General features: G+C 45.2%; 1 protein-coding gene across 1 annotated transcript; it reads right to left on the reverse strand.

The window, feature by feature from the left end:
- Positions 1–1346: 1346 nt before the first annotated feature.
- On the reverse strand, positions 1347–19033 carry TLR5 (toll like receptor 5). The gene is made up of 2 exons (XM_082216735.1): positions 18290–19033; positions 1347–4281 (listed from the first exon to the last, which is right to left on the reverse strand). The coding sequence occupies exon 2, from the start codon at positions 4267–4269 to the stop codon at positions 1648–1650; it is 2622 nt and encodes an 873-aa protein (XP_082072861.1). The 5' UTR covers positions 4270–4281; positions 18290–19033; the 3' UTR covers positions 1347–1647.
- Positions 19034–25662: the final 6629 nt, after the last annotated feature.

The following is a 25662-nucleotide window of genomic DNA, read 5'->3' on the forward strand; positions in this document are numbered from 1 at the left end:
CGAGGGGTGAGGAACCTGTGGCCCTACAGATGTGGCTGGACTTTCAACTGTCATGAGCTCCAGCCTGCACAGCCAATAGTCAGCAATGATGGGAGCTGCAGTCAAACAACATCTGGAAGGTCACATGGTCCCTCTGCCTGCTGTGCAGTCCTTCAAGCTCTTAGGTAGTTTGTTTGAAATACATTCAGGCAGGCACTGGAATTTGTAATGGTCACTACAGTGGTACCTCTGGTTATGAACTTAATTTGTTCAGGAGGTCCGTTCTTAACCTGGAACCGCTCTTAACCTGAGGTACCACTTTAGCTAATGAGGCCTTCTGCTGCCGCCGCACGGCCACAGCGCAATTTCTGTTCTTATCCTGGGGCAAAGTTCTTAACCCGAGGTACTACTTCTGGGTTAGTGGAGTCTGTAACCTGAAGTGTTTGTAACCCAAGGTGTTTGTAACAACTGTATGTTTTAATCTGTATTATGTACACTATATACTAACAGAGGTGCTGAACTTAAGTTTCTAAACCAGTTCAAACCTTGAGGTAGTTGACATATAAAAAGAGTTCTAATATAGAGTTGTTTAGTTGCTTTTCCCCACGAATGACAAACATCAGTGCGGGGCAGGGCAGGCTAGGCTCCACCCCTGATTCAAAATGAACTCCACAATGCATCCGGGGGGGGGGGGGATTTCCTATGGACATTGTAATGAACATACACAGGTGAGGAGCGGAGTTTGCAACCACAATGCCACTTTCCCACTGGAGGTGTCCGCGCATCACGCATTTGATGGGCAATGAAGGCCCAAAGAGGCCACCATCTTTCACTGATTCAATACTGATATTTTACAGGAGATGGGCTTAAGCAGGAGTAACCACCTCTGTTAAGATATGAAAAGGTCACAATGGAAAACATATAGCTGTCTCATGTTTCAGTTTAAGGCTGTGCACTCACACTGCTTTTCAGTGCCAGGTTTTTAGTGCATATTCATGTTATCCAACATGCATATGTATCCCGTACTTTTGTTATAAGATACTATGGTTTGATGCGTCGTTTTCCAAACCAGCTTCACAGTGATTGGAGTCCCTGAGCCATTTCTAATTCGTCTCTAGCCAAGGTGTGAACACCTTTCTTTAGGGTAAATACATCGTTGTTCCATGAATGCCCACTGGTGTGTACACAAACAGAAATGGACTGGACACTAATTAGGCTGTGCTGATGTGAACAACTGGTCAGGAAAGAGCTTTGAGAACTTCACTGTGCTCTAAGGCAGTAATGCAATTGGCAATATTTTTTCAGGTCTATGGGCAAAGTAGTGGATCCCGCCCCCCTCAACTAAGCAACTCAACGATTAACAATCCTTCAACCAACAAAAGCTCACACAGTTGGAGCTCACATAATTGTTACTATAAACATGCAAACTTCCTTCAATTTCAGTCTGGTATGTGCAAGATTCATCAGGTGCAGCATACTGATCTTTGGAAAGTCTTGGCAGTGAAGGAGGAAATGGCACAAAGATCTCCAGAGTGCTCACACAGCCTTCTCAGTGCAGGATTTGCCTCGCTCATGTAGAGGGATTAGGGCTCAGTGTGTTTAAGGAACAGCATGACACATTTCTCTGACTGGCGGCCATTTCAATGGCCTGGTAGTTAGAATTGCCAACTAAGAGATGGTAATAACTTTCATTTCCAATGTCTTTGATTTCCTCCTCTTGAGTTTCTTCTTCTTCTTCTGTTTCTTTTTTACTTCCTTCTTCTTCAGTATTTGGTGAGAAAGTGCATTTAGAAACCACTCCACATCTTGGGGGTCTTCGGGCCACCTCAGGTATTGACCCCTTTGCAAAAACACTCTGACTGGCTGATACTTCATAAGCTGATATTGCGAAAGTGATCCAGCCACCACCATTATGAGGACGTCTTTCAGGTCACAAAAATACCGACTCTGAGCAAAATTAAAAGCTTCGACGCACCAGCCATCCTTGAGAAACTGCTTTGTCACAACGCAAATTGTCTTCCGACAGTTCCAAATGGCATCGCGAATGTTGGTGATGTGATCCTCTCCTGGCAAGAAATCTCGCTCTTCAAAGCAGAGAGCAAATTTGTTTTTATCAGAATACTGGAGGTCTAGGTGCCTTATCAAGGAGTTCTGGACCCACTCAAAATCCTTGCTGCTGTAGCACATGTAGGCATCGTATCTATAGGTCTCTTCCTCCAACGCTGGCTGTTGCTCCTTCAAGAATACTCTTACCACAGTCTTATACCAAATGAAGCAAGTTCCTCTAAAGCGAGCAAAAACAATCACCACCGTTAGGAACATTGTCACAGCAACGGTGGTAAAAATGAAGAGCGACAACTGCAGAGGCTCCAATATCTTGTCTTCATTGCAATCATCAACATTAAACTCATGAAGGCTTTTGCCAGCAAGATCAGGGGGTCCAAAACAAAACCTTTCATCTGGTGACCCAGCTAAGGTGACATTGGTTTGGTTCAGCCACACAATTAGGTCGCTTAAGAGGCAATTACAGTAAAATCTGTTATAGGTGATATCCAGATTGTCCAGAGTTGCAAAGAGCTGAGGATCTGGATAAAGCAGCTGGTTTGAGGATAAGTCAAGTTTCCTGAGGCTCACAGGAAAAGCACTGTGAGAAATGTAAGTTAAGAGGTTTGAAGCCAAGTTAAGCCTAACCAGTGATACCAGGCCATCAAAGATGCCCTCTGGAAGGAAACTAAGGTAATTATTATTGAGATGCAGAACCTGAAGCTTGGACAACGCCTTGAACACATCCAAGCACAAACCTCTCTCCCACACAAGCTTCAACATATTGTCTCCAAGATCCAAGTAGAGCAACTGGTTGTCTTCTGCTATATCGTTGTACCTGTAGCAGTAGGAGAAGCGATTACTTCTTAACAAAATATACTGTGGAACTGGGTATCGGAGAAGTTCATAGAGGTCTCCCAGATTGTCCATCCTGTTTCCTCCCATGTCAACATATGTTGAATTTATAGCCACGATTTTGCTGTGGTCTCCAGACTGTATCCGGTTGCTACCTAAAAAAGCATAGCTGAGACTTGGGAGTGTTGAGATTACTTTTAGAGCATTGTCGCTGAGGTCCACAGTGTGAAGGCTTGACAGGCCTTTAAATGGAGCCCTATCAATCACCCCAATATGATTGTGTTGCAGAGCTATAATACGCACATTTAGAAGACCTTCAAAAGTGTAATCCAAGAGTTCTCCCAGCAGATTGTACGACAGGTCTAGGTGTTGTAGGCTCCAGAGACCAAAGAATGCTTCTTTTTGAATTTTATTTATGTTATTTGAGTTGAGATCCAGCAATTCCAGATCACCAAGATATTGAAATACATGTGGGTTAAGAGAAAAGATAAAGCCATGTGAAATATTAAGCAGGCGAAGGCCACTCTGGGCAAGACCTGCAAATGTATTGTTGTTTGGGTCTGGCATGTTATTAAAGCCAAATGATGAGCCCATGGTGTGAGACGATATCTTCAAACCCACAAGTGGTGTTCCCTGAATACCTGCACAGAATTGCTGTGTTGTTCTTATACCCCAGCCATTGCCACCAACATCCAGCGTATCGAAGACAATGTTTTTGAAAGGATTGCCACAAGTTGCCCAGTCTTGAGAATCTTCTTTAAACAAACCATTAGAATTAAGATTCAGCAATGTGAAAGCTTTTCCTTGAAAGCTGTAGAGATCTCCCTCACATATGGTTTCAATGCGGTTTAATTTCAAGTTCAGAAGTGTTAACTTTTGCATGTTGCGCAATGAAGGGTGAGGGTGAAGCCTAGTGATCTTATTGAATGAAAGGTCCAGGTATTCCAGAGAGACCAAATCTTTAAAGTAATCCTTTTCCAGAATGGATTCGTTAAGATCATTATAGTATAGCAGAAGGTTACTTAACTTCCCCAGCCCCCTGAAAGCCTGTGGATCCAGCACAATCATTTTATTGTAAGCTAAATCCAGTTGATGAAGATTTGGCAAATTCCTAAAAGCATTCTTTCCTACTGTGACAGGAGAGACCAGCTGGCTTCCAAGTGACAGAACCGTCAATGTCTCCAGCAGTGGGAAGGACGTGGCATTCACTTGCTGGATGAAATTGAAATTTAGGGAGAGTAAAACAATGCCTTCAGGCAGAGGGGGAACCTGTGTGAAGTTGCACCAGTCGTATTTCACAAGCCTGCCTGTTACGGCACAACGAGGATCTGCATTTATTTCTCTGTATGCAAATGTCAGTCCAATGAGAAATAATAGGTGACCATGAAGCATTGTGCTCTTGTCCTAGAGGAGAGAAAAACAGCACTGTAATTCACACAGGACTACAGAAGGCTGGGCTAAACAGCACACGGAGTTTGCTTTACCAGAACTACCAAAGGCTCTTCTAGCTCAAAAGCCTAATTCTAACAGAGGCCACCCACATGCCCCTGAGCTCATTATTTAATTTAAAGGGATTTGCACAGTTCTTGCTCATCAAAGCCCCTGTGCAATTTAAACAGAATAAGCAGGGTATAAAGTTTATAGAGCACTCTCTGCTGTTGATGATCGGAGGGATGAGATCTCAAGATGAGAGCTTCTATTTAGTCACTATAGCTAATAACTCAGGCGCTGGGGGAACCAGTGGCTTTCAAGATATTGCTGGACTCCCAACTCCTAGCCAGCAAAGGCAGCGGTCTGAGATGATGGAACTGGGGGTCCATCAACAGCTGGAGACCACCTGTCCAATATATCAGGGATGGGGAACCTCAGGCCAGGGCCCAAATGCAGATCTCCAGGCCTGTCCAACTGGCTTCCCACACACCCCACATGCCCCTCCGCCAGCCACGCCACACTTTTGCCTGGCTGGAATGCATTTTTTAGCTTAGGACCTGCAAGGACTCTACTCCTTGACCATGAGTAGCAAGTAACTTCTTTCTACCTGTTTCCATTGTAGCAATACAGTGGTACCTCAGGTTGCAGATGCTTCAGGTTACAGACTCCGCTAACCCAGAAATAGTACCTTGGGTTAAGAACTTTGCCTCAAGATGAGAACAGAAATTGCATGGCGTCGGCATGGTGGCAGCGGGAGGCCCCATTAGCTAAAGTGGTACCTCAGGTAAGAACGGTTTCAGGTTAAGAACAGACCTCCAGAACGAATTAAGTTCTTAACCCGAGGTACCACTGTAGTTTGTTGCACAGTAGCTGGGCTGAGGGGAAGAACACAGCAAAGAGGCTGAAGGACTCAATGTCTTCCTGATAAGGAAGGGGTGGTTGGGATTCTGGGCTTCCCACACCCATGATAGTTGTTATCTCTTTTCAGTTCATTATGAGTTGTTTGCACAAGCTTCTCACCTGCACAAGCTACATGTTTATGGCAGGGTATAAATCCAGCAACGGATAATATAGAGCTGAATAATTAAACAGGACTGAAAATAATTAGCACTACTACCACACAATGTTACAGGCTCTTCTCCTCTGCTATTAAGGTTGCCCTTTTTACTGTGCAAAGATGGATTTAACAATGTACTACTTCCCTAATCTGCTGGGAGAAATTTTTCTTTTCATGTTTCCTATCCCTGTGATACTGCCTGGGCCAGAAGAAGCCCAATATATATTAAGTGGAATATTAATCAAAAAAATGAAGGATGAGTAAATGAATCATTGGCAGCTATGGCCACATTCACACCAAATACCCTTAAAGCATCATGGAAGCACTTTAAATTGCCGCGGAGAGATGATCTTGCAACACTTCTGGAGTGCTTAAAGCAGCCTTGCCCAACCTTGTGCACTCCAGAGGGCCTGGACCTTGTATGTTAGTACCAACACATTGAACTTGTCCCAGTAGCAGTTTGGTAGCCAGTGCAAATCATGCAAGCGGGATGTTTATATGCTGGTGTTAGTTTGTCCCCACAAGCAACCTAGTCATGTTCTGCACCATCTGCAAAACTCCTGACCAACCCTCAAGGGTAGCTCCACATTGAGTACATTGCAATAATCCAACCATGAGGTCACCAGTGCACGGACAACTGTGCTCAAGCTATTTGGAAGACACCAGGTTGGGCAACACTGCTTTCAGCATTCCAGCAGTGCTCAAGATGACCCTTTGGGCTAGTGGTTTAAAGACTAAGAGGACCCTGCTACTGAAACAAGCTTCCCACCAAGGATGTGAATTGTGGAAGAAACACCACTGTGTTTGATCCTGTGTATATGGATGTGGGCCTTTCAACCAAGGATAGCAAACACAGTGCCCTCCAGATGTTGCAGTCTACAAACTCCCACCAGCCTTCTCAATGCTGAGAACATAAGAGAAGTCATCCTGGTTCCTGTAGTCCAGCGCTATGTTCTCACAATAGCCAACCAGATGCCTATGCCCAAAGCAGGATCTGAGCATAGGTGGGTGATGGGGGTTGTCCTTCACAACATCAGGAGGACATCACGGCAACAACCCCTGCTTTAAACATTAAAGCCATTATCATGGGATGAACCTACAGAATGAGGCTCCTCATAACATGTAAATGGGCATGTTATAGTTTGTGCAGAACACTGTCATTTTCTAGCACAGGAAGAGCCAGTTTTGTTTTTTAAGAGTTTACTGAGATTATAGCTGGAATAAACAACTGAAAACCGGAGGAATTTTTTTTTTTTGTCCCCTTCAGCATTATTGTTTTCAAAGTTAATAAGCATAAACTGCTGTGGAACCGAAATCCCTGCAAGCCATCCCATAAATGTATGCTTTTAGGGGGAGCAGGGAGGAGAACTGGGCCATGGGCCAGTAATTAACAAATAGGCCAGTGCCATGAATTATTGATACAGAATTAACTGAACTGCTGCATTCACAGAATGGACTGCCAGCATCTTGCACAGACTGCTTTTTGCAAAAGGTTTTCTGCTGGGCAAATGCTTGTGTTGTTGTTGTAGCTTAATTACTAGAAACGTTTGCAGTCTTTTGAAGTGGTACAGATATCACTTAAGAGTTTATATTTGTGACAAAATAAAGAGCAACCTGCCTTTTTTACTGCTAATCTGGACGGCATATTGGAATGGCTCTAACCCCAGATCAGGTTTAATCCAAAGCCACCAGCAGCACAGAGAAGGGTTTTGGGGAATGTGTGGGCAAACCAATTGCACACCAGTCACTTCATTGTCCATTTTGGCTATTAAAAACCTGACAGCAGAAGTTCCCTCTCCTTTTTTTTTTACAGGGACTCCCATTTCTCCAATGCGCAAATTCCATTCATCCCCAGTCAACATGCCAATGCAGTGATGATGGAAAATGTAACCCAGATGGCACCTGAAAGGCCACATTTTCTCCTTATCAGCTGCAAAGTAAAAGGAGGATATCCCAACACTCTAAAAAGTATAAATTGTCAACCTCATCATATTAAAAAAAACCAAAGGTTTACTGCCCCAAGCTCATTTTAAAAAGAAACTATGGACAAGGTGATTCACTGACAACTGCAATTTCTGGATGCCTATCAGATGGGTTAATGGAGGTTGAACACATGAACTCAGTAAAGGCTGTTAACTCATATTCTTCCACCCTGACTGGGAGATGCTGGTGACTCAGGAACTGTTAGTTAATAGGAACATAAGGAAGACAGACTACTGCAACACACTGAACACAACGACTGTTCAGAAGCCTCAGCCAGTGCAGAATGCAGTAGCAAACACAGTGAGGAAGGCTGTCACAAATATTATATTGTCGCATCAAATCTGCATTGACTGCCAATGTGCATCCAATTACAATTCAAGATGCTGGTTGTTACCTAATATTATGCATAGCCCAATGATAGCACTACTTGTGTTTGGTTTTCTTTAGATGGAGGTCATTGGAGGCTGGTTGGTGCTTTGCAATATTTGTGTTTATTTACAAATATACAAGTTACAAATATACATGGGGGTCTCATCCACATGGCTTCTTCTTGTGCAAGCAGGAGGCCTCCACCTACAGATTCAGCAGTCTCTGTGTGAAATGAGGCTGCTCATCAACACTCACTCACCTTTGATGTACATCCTTAATGTACATGCTGTTCTTGGCAAGGCTTCCATACCAGACTTGAAATACAAGATTCCTTGTCCCCCAGTGAAAATATTATTAGTGGGAGTACAGCCTCAAAGAACAAAGAGAGCCAACAGTGCCCTCCAGATGTTGATGGATTACAATTCCCATCATCCCTGACCATCGGCCATGGAGGTTGGGCCTGATGGTCCAACAACATTGGTGGTGGTGGGATTATCACCTTGGCTCAAAAACATCAAGCTGAAGATCTAGATGTGATCAAAAGCATTTCTACAGTGCCATAAATTAGCGACACTGAACAAACCACAGATGCACACAAAGAGGAACTTGGGCATACTGCTGAGCTTGTAAAAACTGACCTGCACTGCTTGCACAAGACACAACCAGAATCAAGCTGTTCTAAGCCAACAGTGACTTCAGCTTTACCGCCCCCCCTCCCTGCCCCCACCAGAGAGCTGGGAAGCATGTGCAACAGGGTGTCTGCCCAGTTCCTTCCCTTTCACCAACTCTGTCTTCCATGGCTTAAGCAACAGCAGGAGTCAAACATGTCCTTTTTGCACGGGCATTCTGAATGGGGATGGGTAAAACAAGAAAAGAAAAGCAGCCTCAGGAGGTTGGGTTTTGAACAAAGGAGTGGCGCCATAGTGTGGGGATGTGTGCATGCGCACCCACCAAGACTTATCCTGACAGCTCTTCTGCTCAAAATAGTTCCCTACCCAGCTGGTTCCCCTGCAGATCTGAGATGTGTAAAGGCACCTCCCTATTTGTGCATGATTGATATGTGTATGATGTTTTCAGCACCGCAAGGGCAGGGGCAGAACGAGGCAGGGTGGGCTTACGCATCTCCTGCTAAAGCACCCTGTGCCTCGGAATGTAATCGCTGCGTAAATAGGAAGCTGCCTGTATTACACCTGTAAATGTGCATCTGGAAAAGAAGCTGCAGGGAATTTTGAGCAGAAAAGCAGCTAGTTGGGAAAGGGTTAAGTATTCCTCCTCCCCTTCTCCTTAACCCATTGCCATTACTCTCTTCAAAATCTTTGCCTTCCAGCATGCTTTTCAGTTAAAAAAAACAAAAACATTATTATTATTATTATTATTATTATTATTATTATTATTATTATTATTAGAATTTATATACCGCCCTGTACCCAGAGGTCTCAGGGTGGTTCAGACTAGTAATTACTTGTCCCTAATTCTTAAAACAGTCTCACCACAAACTATAGCAAATACAGAATACTGTTTGCAACCAAAAGACAATATTATAACCAAACCAATATACTGATTGCCATCCTTTCCAATATCAAAGATGTAATGAGACTTAACATTGTCATATATTCTTGGTGCCTCAGACTGAGTTAGACTGTTTCTATTCCAAAAAGAAAATAAACATGGGGTGGGGAAGGGAATTTATTTCCCCCCACCCCGTAAGATTCAAAGTGGTTTACCAAAAAGAAAATACAAAAAAATTACCAGCAAGAAAAATTAACAACAATTTAAAACCATTCTGCCTAATAACTACTTGATCTTGTCACTGAAATTGGTCTGAGTTCTTGACATGCCTGTGATCTTGCTCAGTGACTTGCAAATGCAGAGACAGAAAATGGGGTGGAGGGAGAGGTAGAGAAATTAAATGCCATATTCAAACACACCAGTTTGTGTTATTGTATCTGATTAACATTTAGTCCCCATCCTTCCTAATATAGCTTCATACAAATCATGAGCAAATTGAGCAATTAAATGAGCTATGTAACTTATACTATTTTCTGAAACAGTAAAGCTGTCATATAGTATTTAAGAATTTATAGAGTTATATAGCTCATATTCTTAAGTAGTGGAAAGGCTCCATTTAGCTATATCACAGCATGTTTTATGGTGATAACTTTAACCTTAGGCAGGCACCCTTGCAATCCTGTTTTAGATGCCTGCTAAAACTTTTCCAGGCACATAATTTAGCTACATATACTTGTTTTTAAAGGTTGCTGATCTATGTACCGTATTTTTCGCACCATTGGACGCACCGGACAATAGGACGCACTTTGTTTTAGAGGGGGGAGAACAAGGGGAAAAAAATATCCCCCTCTCTGCCCAGCGCCTCTTCAGTAAAGCGGCAGGAGGCGCTGCACAGAGAGGGGGAGAACTTTCCCCTCTTGTTTTCCCACTCTAAAACAAGGTGTCGTTTAAGGTGCGTTCAGGCGGCTACCTTGGAAGCCTGGAGAGCGAGAGGGGTCGGTGTGCACTGACCCCTCTCGCTCTCCAGGCTTCAGGTTCCTTTCGACCTGCTCTTTGGGGCTGGCGGGGGAAGCCCACCACCAGCCCCAAAGAGCAGGTCAGGGAGCAGCGGAAAGGCACAGCGGAGAGGCTCCTGCCATAGCCACGCGTCACCTCTCCAGCCGGGAGAACGTGCGCAGGGCTAAAGAAGCACCTGCCACCCTCTCCTGGCTGGGGAGGTGACGCGCGGCTATAGAGGCTCCTGCCATAGCTGCGTGTCACCTCTCCAGCTGGGAGAGGGTCGCGGGAGGCTGCTTTAGCCCCGCGCACGCTCTCCCGGCTGGGGAGGTGACGCGCTGCTATAGAGGCTCCTGCCATAGCAGCGCTTCACCTCTCCAGCTGGGAGAGGGTCGCGGAAGGCTGCTTTAGCCCCGCGCGCGCTCTCCCGGCTGGGGAGGTGACGCGCAGCTATGGCAGGAGCCTCTATAGCAGCGCTTCACCTCTCGAGCTGGGAGAGGGTCGCGGGAGGCTGCTTTAGCCCCGCGCGCGCTCTCCCGGCTGGGGAGGTGAAGCGCTGCTATAGAGGCTCCTGCCATAGCAGCGCTTCACCTCTCGAGCTGGGAGAGGGTCGCGGGAGGCTGCTTTAGCCCCGCGCGCGCTCTCCCGGCTGGGGAGGTGACGCGCAGCTATGGCAGGAGCCTCTATAGCAGCGCTTCACCTCTCCAGCTGGGAGAGGGTCGCGGGAGGCTGCTTTAGCCCCGCGCGTGCTCTCCCGGCTGGGGAGGTGAAGCGCTGCTATAGAGGCTCCTCCCATAGCAGCGCTTCACCTCTCGAGCAATACATTGTAAGGGGAATGCAATACATTGTAAGGGAAACTTCAATTTCTACACTTGATTAATAAATTTGGTGTGAAGGACATAGGGTCAGAATGCATCCAGCACACCATAGTTTACAGACACACTCCCAGTACATACAAGTCATTCAAGGCTGGATAGTGTACGGCTCTGGAACTGATTTTGAGAGTTCACCAGAGCATAGGGGGGCTGCAAGGGAGAAGAGAGGAGGGAAAAGTTCTGTTCTGCTAGTGCACATCTCTTGCATTGGATAACATCCCATATTTGGGGCTTTAAATACTTAAAGTCCAAACATGCCCTGTCTCTGTGTGTAGGTGTGATTTGAGCTCCAAGCCTTAAATTAAACAGTTTAAAGAAATCAGATAGTTGCTATGCCTTCAAGAGCTAAGAATACAGCAGGTTTTTGTCTAGCTTTGCAAAAGAAAATATTTATATTATGCAAGGAAGATGATCCAGGATTAGTGGCACGAAAGGTAATAGCTGACGAGATTAAAAACACTCACACAACAATGAACACTCATGGTAGTCTAGCTATTCCAGATTACATGTATTTTATACTTAGGGGCTGTCACCCAATTACAGTAATTGTGGTCAACCAAACAACAAGACGTGATACAAAATATTCAGTTATTTTTTCATATGAGTAAAACACTAGTTTTCAAGCAAAAAGCATTCAAATTGTTGCAAACCACCCTAAGTGGTGTATGAAAATAAGAAGGGCTGGGAAAAAATGTTACAAACAGTAATAAAATTGTTCTATTTTAAAGGAGCAACATTGCAGTCATTAAAGTTGAGAAAATAAGCTTGAAAATGAGTCAGCAATGCCTGCTGAACTTCCAAGTGCTAGGGATGTGGCTGAGTAAAATTCCAAGGCTTCACCAAAATCCTTTCTCTTCCCTTGACTAACAAACACAGAAGTGATTTGAAAGCATGAGAAAATTCTGACCAATTGATAATGCAATAAAAATTGACTGACAATGATACCTATTTGGAATGGTTTACTCAGATACCGAATTTGTATTGTTCCTGGTTCTCACTGACAAACCCATCTGAACACTTCCCCTTTAATAAACACGTTGAACAATACTAGGAAGTTGTCTTAAGGATGTAATATGGAACACCCAAAAGAAACAAGTTACTGTCTTTCATTTTCATCAGCTGCAAAGATGTTACCTGTATTATTGTAACTTGTTGAAATTCTGGTTAGTAAGTTTGTTCTGTACATTGCTCAATTACAGTTTGCTCTGTAACGGAAGCAGAATTGAACAACAGCAGCTCCTTGTCCAAGTGTTACCCTTAAGCTAAATTCATTGGCAAAGCACATCAATACACGGTAAGCTAAGGTATAACTTTAGGACACAAACCAAGGAAACATGAGATCAAGGGAAGGATTCACTTAAGGACTCCTGTAACCATAGGAAGAGACTTCTGCTATAGGGATTTCCCACTCTACTCCCCAGCACACACCTGGTGCACCCTAAAATAGGATTCAAGGGAGTCAGGTGAACCCCCAGAACAGCATGCAGAGGGGAGACTATCATTGTACCTGGAAAGCTGCAAGGATGGGACACTCACCATAGAACAAAGTTAAATTTCACCCTGAGTGAATCCTACCATCTGTGGTGGAAGTAGCCTATAACTTACTGTGGTATAGGGCAGTGAAAGGAACAGAGATGTCTATAGACAATCCTATAATGGTACTCATTACTTGGACTCTACTCATCTCTCCTGAGCTTTCTAAAGCCATGTATGAACTTTAGAAAAAGAAAGCAGTAGTACCCAACCTAATCTAGCTAAAAGATACATACATGAATGTGTACATGTATGTACATGCATGTATACATACATACATACATACATACACACATTTGAAAATCATTCATAACATCAAAAAGCTGGTGGGGCTGATACAGCATTACTGCTGATCATTATTTGATGAGATTAGGCATGCACAGCCCCAGCCACTGAGCATGCGCACCACTGGACTGGGGGTCCATGCTAGGACTGAAATCTGGATGCAAGACTGGTACATTTATTTCTGTAGTAGGGAACTTCAGGCCCAGGGGCCTTAGCTACATCATGGCTGGACTACTGCAACACACTCTACGTTGGGTTGCCTGAACACTTTTAAATGTTCAGACACTTCAGCTGGTCCAGACTGCTGCAGTCAGACTGCTGACTGGGGCCACTTACAGGGAGCATATTTCTCCCTTGTTAAAACAACTTACCATAACTGGCTACAGGTCTGTTTCTGGGCACAGTTCAAAGTGCTGGTTATGACCTATGAAGGCCCATATGGCTTGGGCCCAGGCTGCCTGAAAGGTTGTATCTCCCTGCCTGGGTGCTAAGATCCTCAGGTGAGCACCTTCTCTTGGATCCATAGGAATCAAAAGCACAGTTGGTCGTGAAATGAGAGAGAGCCTTTTCTGTGGCTGCTCCTATTTAGTGGAATTCCCACCCAAGAGAGGCTGGATTGGCTCCGTCTTTGCTGTCCTTCTGCCAGCAGGCTAGCAACTTCCTATTCAGACAGGACTTTGATAATTCAGGAGCAGATAATGCCGCTCACTGGGCTGCCGTTAGGGCAAACTGCATTTTAACTGCTAGCATTTAAAATGCAGTTTGCCCTAACGGCAGCCCACTGAGCGGAATTATCTGCTCCTGAATTATCAAAGTTTGGATGGAGCCTAGTTTGGATGGCGGACAGAGAGGATTTTGTAGAAGCTAGTACACTGTACAAAGGTAGTGTTTCCATGCCCCCATCCACGTTTGCCTCTGGCCCCACCCACCTCTGTCAAGTGCCTCTCAGGTGGCTGTCCATAAGAGAAGGTGGCTCAGGGGTCTGAACCCTGCTTAAACTCTTGAACTTGTGCTAGTAACTTACTGTATTTTTCGTTCTATAGGACGCACATTTTCCCCTCCAAAAATTAAGGGGAAATGTGTGTGCGTCCTATAGAGCGAATGCAGGCTGCGCCGCTAAGCCCAAAGCCAGAACAGGAAGACGGAGCACTGCGGAGCGCTCCGTCTCGCGGTTCTAGCTTGGGGATGGCTGCGCGCACAGCCTCTCCAGGGCAGCGGGGTGCCTTCACCCCGCTGTCCTGCAGAAGCTAGCAAGGCTGTTCTCAAGCCAGAACAGCGAGATGGAGGGCTCCGTCTCGCTGTTCTAGCTTGGGGATGGCAGCGCGCAAACCTCTGCAGGGCAGCGGGGTGCTGCACCGTCTCGCTCCTCTAGCTTGGGGATGGCTGCGCGCAAAGCCTCTCCAGGGCAGCGGGGTGCCTTCACGCCGCTGTCCTGCAGAGGCTAGCAAGGCTGTTCCCAAGCCAGAACAGCGAGACGGAGGGCTCCGTCTCGCTGTTCTAGCTTGGGGATGGCAGCGCGCAAACCTCTGCAGGGCAGCGGGGCGCTGCACCGTCTCGCTCCTCTAGCTTGGAGATGGCTGCGTGCAAAGCCTCTCCAGAGCAGCGGGGTGCCTTCACGCCGCTGTCCTGCAGAGGCTAGCAAGGCTGTTCCCAAGCCAGAACAGCGAGACGGAGGGCTCCGTCTCGCTGTTCTAGCTTGGGGATGGCAGCGCGCAAACCTCTGCAGGGCAGCGGGGCGCTGCACCGTCTCGCTCCTCTAGCTTGGAGATGGCTGCGCGCAAAGCCTCTCCAGGGCAGCGGGGTGCCTTCACGCCGCTGTCCTGCAGAGGCTAGCAAGGCTGTTCCCAAGCCAGAACAGCGAGACGGAGGGCTCCGTCTCGCTGTTCTAGCTTGGGGATGGCAGCGCACAAACCTCTGTAGGGCAGCGGGGCACTGCGCTCCAAAGGCTTCAGGGATCTTTGAGGCTGGCGGTGGGGGAAAGCAGCACAAGCTCTGGTGAATGTACCTTGAATGCACCTTGTTTTAGAGGGGGAGAACAAGAAAAAAAAAATTGTCCTTGTTCTCCCCCTCCTATGGTCCGGTGCGTCCAATGGAGCGAAAAATACGGTAGGTCCTCAGCATAATAAGAGAAGGCTAATATTTTCCTGTTTTAGGGGACACGAAGTACCACTGGACAAAAGCTTGAATAACAGGTTTAAACAAAATCTACTGGATGTCAGAGTCTACAATAGAGATGCTGGGGTTTCATATATTAACACCCTGCTCCCAATCTTCAAAAAGGTTTGAAATATGACCTTTCAGGATCAAGCTGCATCTACAGAAGAACATTCAGTTCTCTAGCCATTCGGATGCATCCACACTCCCAAAGGCTGCATAAATCATCCTTCTCTTAGAAACCAGCAGGAAAGAACAATCCAGGAAGTTTAACTTCTGCAATTCTCAGTTTGCTATGATGAGCCAGCAAGATAAGATTCGCTTGCCTTTCATGTTTTGATCAGAAACTTCCATAGAGCAGAGGTAGGGAACCTGTGGCTTTCCAGTTGTTGTTGGACTCCAGGTGTTGTCTCATCAAACCCAGCCAGGATGGCCAAGGGCCAGGGATGGTGGGAACTAGGCTCCAACGACATATGGAGAGACATAGGTTTCTCAACCTTGCAAGCCAATATGACCACCCTCCCCTGTGTGGGCACAGATACTGCATGCAATGGAAAAAAATATGAAAAAGTAAAACCAGACAAATAATTACAAAATGATAAGACCTACAGAACTATGAAAAAAAAAACAGCTTAAAGTACACACAAGAATAGATTAAACGTTTTCCAATATTTACATGCACATGAATTATTGTCGACCAGTGTAATAGCCTCTACCAATAACATTATATAAACAAAGGCAACAGACAACCACCAAAAAGACCAGACTCTGCCTTGTGCCTTGCTTACTCTAACACACCCTTCCTTCCTTTCTTTCTTTCTTTCTTTCTTTCTTTCTTTCTCTTTTTGTCCCAAACAGCTGCAGGGTCTGCAATCTGCTTCAGTGGGAAACTGGCATCAGGTGAGCAGGGAGCAGCTTCTTGCCTCTGACATTTTCTCTCACTAAACACCACCAACCTCCCCGCCTTTTCCCTTATGCAGGAAAAAGATAACAGGTCCTTGCATCACTTTCCTCATGGGGAAAGATTCAGGTAGGTAGCCGCGTTGGTCTGACGCAGTCAAAATATATAAAAAAATAAAATTGTCCAGTAGCACCTTAGAGACCAGCTAAATTTGTTCTTGGTATAAGCTTTCATGTGCATGCACACTTCTTCAGATCAGTGGCATAGCGTGGGGGGTGCAGGGGGGGCCGGCCGCACCGGGCGCAACATCTGGGGGTTAGGGTTAGGGGGCGCGAATCCACGGGTTAGGGGGCGCGAATCCACGGGTTAGGGGGCGCAAATTACTTGCCTTGCCCCGGGTGCTGGCAACCCACGCTACACCACTGCTTCAGATACACTGAAACAGAAGTCATCAGACCCTTATATATAGTGGGAGGGTGGGGTGGGGTTTTTCTAAGGAGGGTAGTAGGAGATGGGTGATTGACTCAATGGGGGAAAAGAGCAGCTTGGGGTAGTGACAGTTGATTTTAAAGGGAAGTCTGTTAAGAAACTTCTCTACTTCATCAGCTGTCCACACCTTTTGCAGCTGATGTAGGTTAAAAAACCCAAAATAAATCACCGGTAACTTAAACAACTACAGTACTGGCGTTTGGCCTGAAGTCCATCCAGCAACCCAGGTTGGTTGATATGTATGGTATTGTTTAAGAGGGAGCAAAATTAGATACAAAATGAACAACTCTGAAGACACTGTTCCAACAGTCATGGAACACGACGTAAGTCCTCTTGTGGATCAGGAATTGGTTAAGCAGCAGGAAAAACAAAGTAGGAATAAATGGACAGTTCTCTGAATGAAGAGATGTAGAAAGTGGAATCAACCAAGAATCAGTATTGGGACCTGTGCTTTTTAACTTAGTCATAAACAAGTTAGGGGTGAGCAGTGAGGCGGCCAAATTTGCTGATGATATTAAATTGCTCAGGGTTGTTAAAACAAAAAGAGATTGTGGAGAGCTCCAAAAGGACCTCTCCCAACTGAGTGAATGGGTGGTAAAATGACAGGCTCAATTCAATGTAAACAAGTGACCATGAACAAGATCTTGGGTTTGTAGTAGAGAGCTTGATGAAGAAGCTAACATGGCTGATGAGAAAAAGGCAAATTCCACGCTACGAATCAGTAGGAAGGGAACTGAAAAATAAAACTGTTGCTATCATAATGCCGCTATACAAACCTATAGTGCAACCACATTTGGAATACTGTGTAGTGTGCGCATTTCTTTCCCCCTCGCCTCGAAAAGGATATTGTAGAGTTAGAAAAGGTTCAGAAAAGGGCAACCCAAATGATCAAGAGGATGGAGTAACTTCCCCTGTGAGGAAAGGTTGCAACATTTGGGGCTTTTTAGAAAAGATAAGATAAAAGGTTAAGAGAAAAAATAAGAGGTGATTTCATAGAGCTTTACAAAATTATGCATGGCATGGCGAAGGGGGTAGTATTACTCTCTGTAGTATAACGCTAGAACTCGTGGCCATCCAATGAAGCTGAACGCTGGAAGATTCGAGTGTTATGAAATACTTAAGTTTATATTTACCAATGGGCATTTTGCAATCTAAGGCAGAAATGTTCTGCTTAAATCATTGCAGCCATTTCCCTTCACAGTACGGTTACCAAATCTTGCTTAAAACAGCAGGCTGTTCTTAAATAGCATTTTACTACGCCCCCAACACCTCCATGTTCCTTCCCCAAACTAGGGGCACCAAAAGGTGCAGTATGGCTCAAGTGCTAAGGAAATATGCAGCATCTTGCTCCCATCCCAGATATGTGGCCCAGCATACAGACAGATGGGGGGGGGGATGAGCGCCAATTCAGGGGTGCTTTCTTCATTTCACTTCATGCATTCCTCTCAGAGTTAAGCTCTTTCCCTCTCCCGCCACATTTGCTCTGAAGCACTTTTGGTGGTGAAACCTCCCATGGAAATACAGTGGTACCTCTGGTTAAGAACTTAATTCGTTCTGGTGGTCCGTTCTTAACATGAAACTGTTCTTAACCTGAAGCACCACTTTAGCTAATGGGGCCTCCCGCAGCCGCCACCGCCGCGCGATTTCTGTTCTCATCCTGAAGCAAAGTTCTTAACCCAAGGTACTATTTCTGGGTCAACGGAGTCTGTAACCTGAAGCGTCTGTAACCTGAGGTACCACTGTGCACTTTAAACATGCTCAGAGGCACGAGCTCATCTGGCCCTCCCGAGACTAAGGCTGTCTCTCAAGGAGGAGGGAATAGCAGCTTACCTTGGGTTGCTTCCTATATTCCTTCCCGGGCTCTGCGTCCCAGGACAGAAGGGAGAAAAGTGACCATGGACGCAAGCAGAGACTCTGTGGCAGAGGCGGGGAGAAGGCGTCCCTCCAAGCCAGACGTTTCCTAGCTTACGCCTCGCCCACCCACCGCCACCCGCACACCTTTCGAGGACCAGCGAGGAGTCCGACGGAACAGGTGCGTCGCGCGCTGCCCTACCGGGACGCACCTAGATGCAAAGCAGGCACCCGACGCGACCACTGAGCAAGGGGAGGGGCAGAAGCCGCCCAGGCAGAGACCCCTCCTCCCTAACGAACAATGTAGGGCTTCCTCCCACCACCCCCACTGTCCCGTGGTCAACTAGTTCCGCCCAAGAGGGTGGCAAAAGCCGCGCGCCCCCTCAGAGGAACGACCAAACGGTGCCTGTGCGCCTAACTCTCCAGGCATGGTCGCTCCTCCTCGACCCTCCTGAGGACTAGCTACGTGCGCTTGCTGCATTCAGCCCCCTCTTTCGTCACAGGGCCAATGCAAGGCAGAGGCGCCGCCCTCTTCCTTGAATCTTCCCCCTTCATTAATCCTTCCGCCGCTCTGCAAACTGGAAGTGTAGAAATAGGAAAGGCGCCTGTTTTTCGAGCCTGTAGGGGACTCTGGGTTTTTTTTAGCAGAGAAGACGCTCTTTTCCTGTCCGGGAGCCGCGTCGACTGCGCGGCCGCTTTCCGGGCCCATCAAGTTGGCGTCGCAGGAAGAGAAAGCCCTCCCAAGCCTGGTGGGTTTGCACAAGGCAGGAAGGCTTAACACTGCCACAAAAGAACTGCCCCAACTTTTAAGGAAGGCGACGGACCGGGTGAGCGGCCCGCACTTTCTCTCTATATCCACACTGCACCGAGGATCCGCGCAATGGATCCTCTGCGCAGCCCTGACAGGAAATCGTGCGCTGCGCCAACCAGTCAGGGAACAACAAATTCCAAAGGGCGAAATCCAGGTGGTATTGGGGCTCCTGCAGAAAGTCGGCCTAAGGCCAGCTGAGGCGTGCTGGAGACCACTGAAATTGCCTATTCTCCCAGTATACCTTTAAAACACATTCCAAACACATTCCTTTACCCCCAAAGAATTCTGGGCACTGTAGTTTAAGGGTTGCTGGGAACTGTATTTGAGAGGTGTGAACTACATCGCTCAGAATTATTTGAGGGGAAAGATTGTGCTTCGAATATATTATTAGAAGTCCAGTGAGTATGCATCCGAAGGATTGCATACTCTATAAAATGCTCTAACATGCTCCCAGCATCATCTTCTTCGGCCTTCACTTGTAGCCAAAAGATTGTCTTCCATAAACACGGTTTTAACAATGAGTCCGTAAGTGACTGTGGAGGCCAATTCTGGACCTGATCGTCTTCCAAAGCAACTATTCTATAACTCCCAGCATGGGCTCCTACCGACAAGGATGGATTATTTCACACACCTGCCAATATAAGGATTTGATTAGCTGTGATTCCTGCATTGGGGTGGGTTTTGATGGATTGGTTATTTAATTTTTATACTGCTTAATATATTAAAAAAATATCTGTAAGCATTGCACAGAAAAGTGGAGCAACAACAGACACCTTAAACAAAATAATATAGAAATGCACCGTTACTTATAAAAATGCACCCCATACATTTAAGAGCAAGTTTAAAACTCTCTGTGTCCCCCAAAGAATCCTGACAGCTGTAGTCAGTTGGGAATTGTAGCTCTTTGAAGGGTAAACTACAGTTGCCAGGATTCTTGTGTGGAGTGCTTTACATTTATGATATACACAACAGCATCAGCAAAGGCACAGTATGGAAATTAAAAGGCCCGAGACTTACTCAACAAGCTCAGCAGGAGGAAATGGGACTTTGACAACAATTCATGCATAACCACCCAATTGGTTGCAATGTCCTTCTTCCTCCACAACTCTTTAAGAAAACATGGTGGAGCAACATTGCTAGATTTAGACCCTAGATCTTATCTGCTGTCCAAAATTGTTACTTGAAGGGCCTCAAAACAAAATATAACAATATAATAAATTCATAAATGATGCCTGTCTCTTAAGTTTTTGTTTGCTGATTTTAAATTCACAGGTTAAAGTTAAAAATGCAACAGGTCAAATGCCTGCACGCAGCAATGGAAGGCTAAAAACAGCAGAATTTGTTTTAAGAGAGATGGCTTCTGTTGGGGATGTTCTGGGATAACAAGTTTTAAGGCAATACTCAACCCTTATACTTTTTTGACTTATTAAATATGTCAAAATAAACTAAAATATGTATGATTCATTGTAAAGTAACTGAATGTTTAAAAAAGGATTCGTGTTTGACATCCATAGAGAGGTTGGTATATATGCATTTGCATCAAGCATGTTTAGGACCCTGTATAAAGGCTCCTACCAGTGTGGATGAATTATTTCCCCAAAATCTAAGCATAAATATGGGAAAAGCAAACTACTTGGAAGAGGAGCTAATTTATAGAAGGAGCTGGTTCTCCCTTTGAAATGCCAGCCTTTGCAAATAGGTGCTTTTGATAATGCCAGTTGGCTTGGTCTTTACTCATCTGTCATCTTTATTATTATTTAATATGACATTAAGCAGTAAAATGCTCCTCTAAGTGGTATAGAAGAGCCAGTCCAATAATGCACACTCTACACATGAAAGGAAAAAAGGGGGACAGAGTAGGGAAGACCAGGGCTGGCCTAAGCTATTTTGCTGCATGAGGTGAAGGTAAAGATGGCACCCCCATCCATTTCAAGATGGTGACCCCTACTTTTCCATATATGCCACACTTGACGGCAGGGAAAGCTGAGTAGCACACACAGATACCTTGCTGCTACAAACCAACACCTTGCTGCCACTCACCTCTTACTCCAGCATCTGCTGTCTGAGCCAATTGCCTCACTGTCTAACAGTAGGACTGGCCCTGAAGAATGTAGTAACCCACATTCGCGCCAACCAGCTTCCAGACAGAAACTAATTTAGTTCTTAAAAAGCTGGCTCTTGATAGGGGCTGACACATATTGTCTTCTTCCAGGTCATATACTGAGTGTCAGACTGATGTGGAAAGTCTGCAGTCAGGCTTTCCTTCATTTTTAAAGAAGGTACAGGCCTGGGGGGTGGGACTGCACCAGGGAGTAGTGGTGTGGGAATCTGCCCCATTTTTTCCCCTATACTGTTTTCCAGATTTAAAATTCTCACCCATCTCACAAAGCTGTTTGCCCTTTGAGAGGAAACATTCACTTACCGTATAGGCCAGGGGTTCCCAAAGTAATGCCCTTAATGATATTCGACTCCAAATCCCATGAGCCCTAGCAAGCACAGCCAAGGGTCATGGGTGTTGGGAGTTGTAGTGCAGCAATATCTGGAGGGCACCACATGGGTTACCGCTGATATAGGTAGAGAAGCTATTTAAACCAGTGATTTTCAAAGAATGAGGCTGAGATTTTGGTGATTTGGTCAGAGCGGAGGGAACACCTTTGGGAGGTTATGGACTCCTTCCTTGGAGGTTTTTAAGCAGAGGCTGGATGGCCATCTGTCATGGATGCTTTAGTTGAGATTTCTGCATTGCAGGGGGTTGGACTAGATGACCCCTGGGGTCCCTTCCAACACTTATGATTCTATAACTCTAAGCCTCACCTTCTGCAGTTAACAGTAGTGTAGTTTTTCTAAGACAATATTCTAGCAGACCAAGAAAGGGATGGCTGTAGCTTTTTCATAGATCTTGAGCAATTATAAGAATTTTAAGGTCGTATTAAAAATATATATATGTTCATAACTGTATATATAAAAACCACATGTCTGAAACCCCCCAGATTAGGTCCTGAACAAATTGACCTCAACTATTTCTCTGCAAGGTCAAAGTAGGAAACCTGCCCCTTGTCTCTTTCCTCACAAATCCTGTCTTAAGGGCACATTCAAGATATGAACAGGGTGTGAGCCTGTGACCTGTGACCTACATTCAAGAATTAAGTAGTTATAATAACAAAAGAGTGGGCAAAACCCAGATAATGCAATCAGGTAACTTGCCAGACTAGAGATAAACAACACACTCAGATGTCTGTTGTAGACCGCCTTTTCTGTGATGTAGGTATGATGTATCTGGGGGGAGGTCTTGGGCTACACCCCTTCTCTGATGTATGTATGATGTTTCTGGGGTGTAGTCTTGGACTCCAGGGTGGGCAATTTAAAATGTCTATATAAGGGCAGGCACACCTTTGTTCTGGGTCCTTCTCCTTTCTCCTGTGTGGGGGGGGGGAGCACCCTGTTGCAACAGTTAATAAAGATCAGGCTTACTAGCTGCTTTGCTTCTCAATATTCTCTGGCTGGTCTCTGTTATTTCCTCCTACCGATAGAGAACCTAAAAAGAGGATTCTATATGGGCTCTTGGGTACCTCATAAGGGGAAAAGAGCAGTGTTTTTTTTTTTTTTCTTATAACAAGAGCTTTACTTCTGGAGGAATCCAAAAGAAGAAAAAGAGTTCTAAACTTGCCATTTATCTCACTACTGAAGTATATAAAAACACTGAAATTTGCATGCACTGTGGACTATGAAAGAAGAACTTGACACCTCTATATTCACCCTGACAACTCTATATTTACTTTATATCTAATTGCATTTACTTGTTGATAAGACATTTTGTTGGATGTTTTACAAAAAAGGATATTATTTCTTTGAGGGGCATGCTTGTGTTAACCCTCTAAGAAAAAACAAACACTGAATTATTTATCCAGTTTTGACTAAGCAGTATACCTTGCTCTAGGACTATTTCAAAGCAACAGAGTTTGCAAATAATATTTTCGATCTCTCATTCCCAAAAAGCAGATATAAAAACTGATCGTTGATATTTTATTAACTGGATGTTGGTCCAATAAAAAGAAATAATTCATAATAGATACTGAGTCTTTCTTTCTCCAGTACCAAAATAGCAACAACTCTAACCTCCAACGTAATTTTTGTCTACAAATAGCAAAGCCCACAGAGGCTTGAATGAATCTGGTCCGCAGTGATGTATTTGTGCATAGTCACGCATAACACACCCACCTTGTAATCCATTGGGCTGAGCTATATGTTTTATTTGCGAGTGCATCTGTTCTCACACTTTGGGGTACCAGGCAAATGTAAACGGCCTCAGTATGGTAGTCTGAAGTCTGTGAGTGTGTGTTTTCCCCCCAGAGTGTTCCCCAGTGTGTGTTTGTTTTTTGCCAACTGTCACATCAACAGGGAGGACCTCAGAGGGAGGTGACGGCCACAGCATGTTGTTTGCATACAGCAACTGATTTTCAGTCGCTGCCTTTTCAGAGCTCAGCCATTCCATTCCATTCCTCCTCCCCCTGGCTTTCCGTTTTCACTGAAGAAGCATTCTATGGTCATGGAGCATTCTTCACATTGAGCTGTTTTGAGGTCCCTGCCTCTTGGTTATTTCACTCCAAAGGGAAATAAGCTGATGCCTCTCTCATAGCAAATAGAAGGAACTCTGCCATCTCTGTCCATGGAGGTTCTGTTTCATAACCAAGGTTAAAGGTTATTCTCCACAAGCTTGTCTAGCCCTGTAAAACTATCAAAGCTAGCAAATCAATTTAAAATGTTAATGATGTATTCTGTAGGGAAGTACTTTTTGTTTGTCCTGCCTTAACTCAGATAGGTTTTATTGGGTGACACTCCCCAGAATCCTGGTATTATACGAGGGGGGAAATTCTACCCAATCTGTTGTTAACTGTTTCTACATCCTCATTTATTCCCCTAAGACAACCCCCCAGCCTCAGGTGCTCAACGTTTTGTGGAACTGGTTATCTTGTTACAAAATCCCCAAACTATTACTGAGGAAGTTATTTCCTCATATTTAGCTTGAAGCGTGCTGCTTTTCAGTTTGACCCTTGGTAAATTGTCATATAGTGGTACCTCGGGTTACAGACGCTTCAGGTTACAGACTCCGCTAACCCAGAAATAGTACCTCGGGTTAAGAACTTTGCTTCAGGATGAGAACAGAAATTGTGGTGTGGCAGCAGCAGGAGGCCCCATTAGCTAAAGTGGTGCTTCAGGTTAAGAACAGTTTCAGGTTAAGAACAGACCTCCAGAACAAATTAAGTACTTAACCCAAGGTACCACTGTAATTTTCTTGGGCAAACTGTCACCTTTCTCTTTCCTCTAAACCAGGGTTTCCCAAACTTGGGTCTCCTAAAGGGAAGTTCTCTCTCTGCTCTCTCATGTGAGAGAGGCGTCTCGCCCCGGCAGACGCCTCTCTCACATGACACCTGCTACTCGTCTTTCGTTATTCTGACCCAACAGTCTTCAGTTGCTGTTGGACTATAATTCCCATCATTCCTGACTACTGGTCCTGCTGGCTAGGGATGATGGGAGTTGTGGTCCAAAACCAGCTGGAGACCCAAGTTTGGGAAACACTGCTCTAAACCAAGAGTGGGTTACCTCATGTTCTCCAGGCACGTTCTCCTTCATGGCATGTTCTCCTTCACGGGACTGCAAGCCCTCCAGGAGTGCATTGATCTGGCTGGAATGTTTCCTTAACTTGTGATAACATCTCTTGCTTACCTGGATAGAGTGTGGAGTGTGTGTGTGTACAGGCGCGCAAAAGGAACCAGAGCTGGTGAACCAGCTGTAGCTGGAAAAGGGAATTCTTAGCCATCCAGACCACCTGAGCCCCCAGTGACAGTACTGAACTTGGGACTTGGGCATTTTCGTCTCTTTTCCTTTCCTGACAGCTGCAACATGAAACGGTAACTTCAGCCGACAGATTCCTCAGGAAACACCATACATACAAACTCTAGCTCATTGTACTAGTTAAACATTAGCTAGAAAAAGGAGCCTTTCAACTTTTCACTTCAGGTTACAAATACCTTTTTAAGGCCAGCACAGCAGGCCAGAGCCACACAGCACAAGTCATCTGAGGGACAGAAATTCCTTCAAGCCTGAAGCAGACCACACAATCTTCTTCTGTTCCTGTTATACAAACAGTAACACACACACACACACACACACACACACACACACACACATTTTTGTGTAACATTCTAACACAGCCAGCACAATATTGGATTCCATTCCCATTATGACCATTACGTTAGTGGCTCAAAACACAACGAGCTTGTTTCTCCCCACAGCATATCAAGTCAAACGGTTACATTGCTCTATATAATGTGTGGTGGTGAGGATGTCTTCACCCAATGTGTTTTATCTGATTTGTTTACCTGCAACCCTCCCCTTCCCCCAGCTCAATGGACAGCAGCTGTCTGAAGTGTACACAACTCGGGATAACCATGGCTTGCGTTTTCAAAGTAAATAGAAGCTGGCTTGAGGGAAAACACATGACACGGGAGTATTTCTCAAGAAGCTACAGAATACATATGGA

This window comes from Podarcis vaucheri (assembly GCF_965113315.1).
Source record: "Podarcis vaucheri genome assembly, chromosome: 3".
Classification (NCBI taxonomy): Eukaryota; Metazoa; Chordata; class Lepidosauria; order Squamata; family Lacertidae; genus Podarcis; species Podarcis vaucheri.

What these genes read in the sequence shown, in the direction of transcription:
- TLR5 (XM_082216735.1), bottom strand. Translation starts at nt 4,269, where the DNA reads ATGCTTCATGGTCACCTATTATTTCTCATTGGACTGACATTTGCATAC.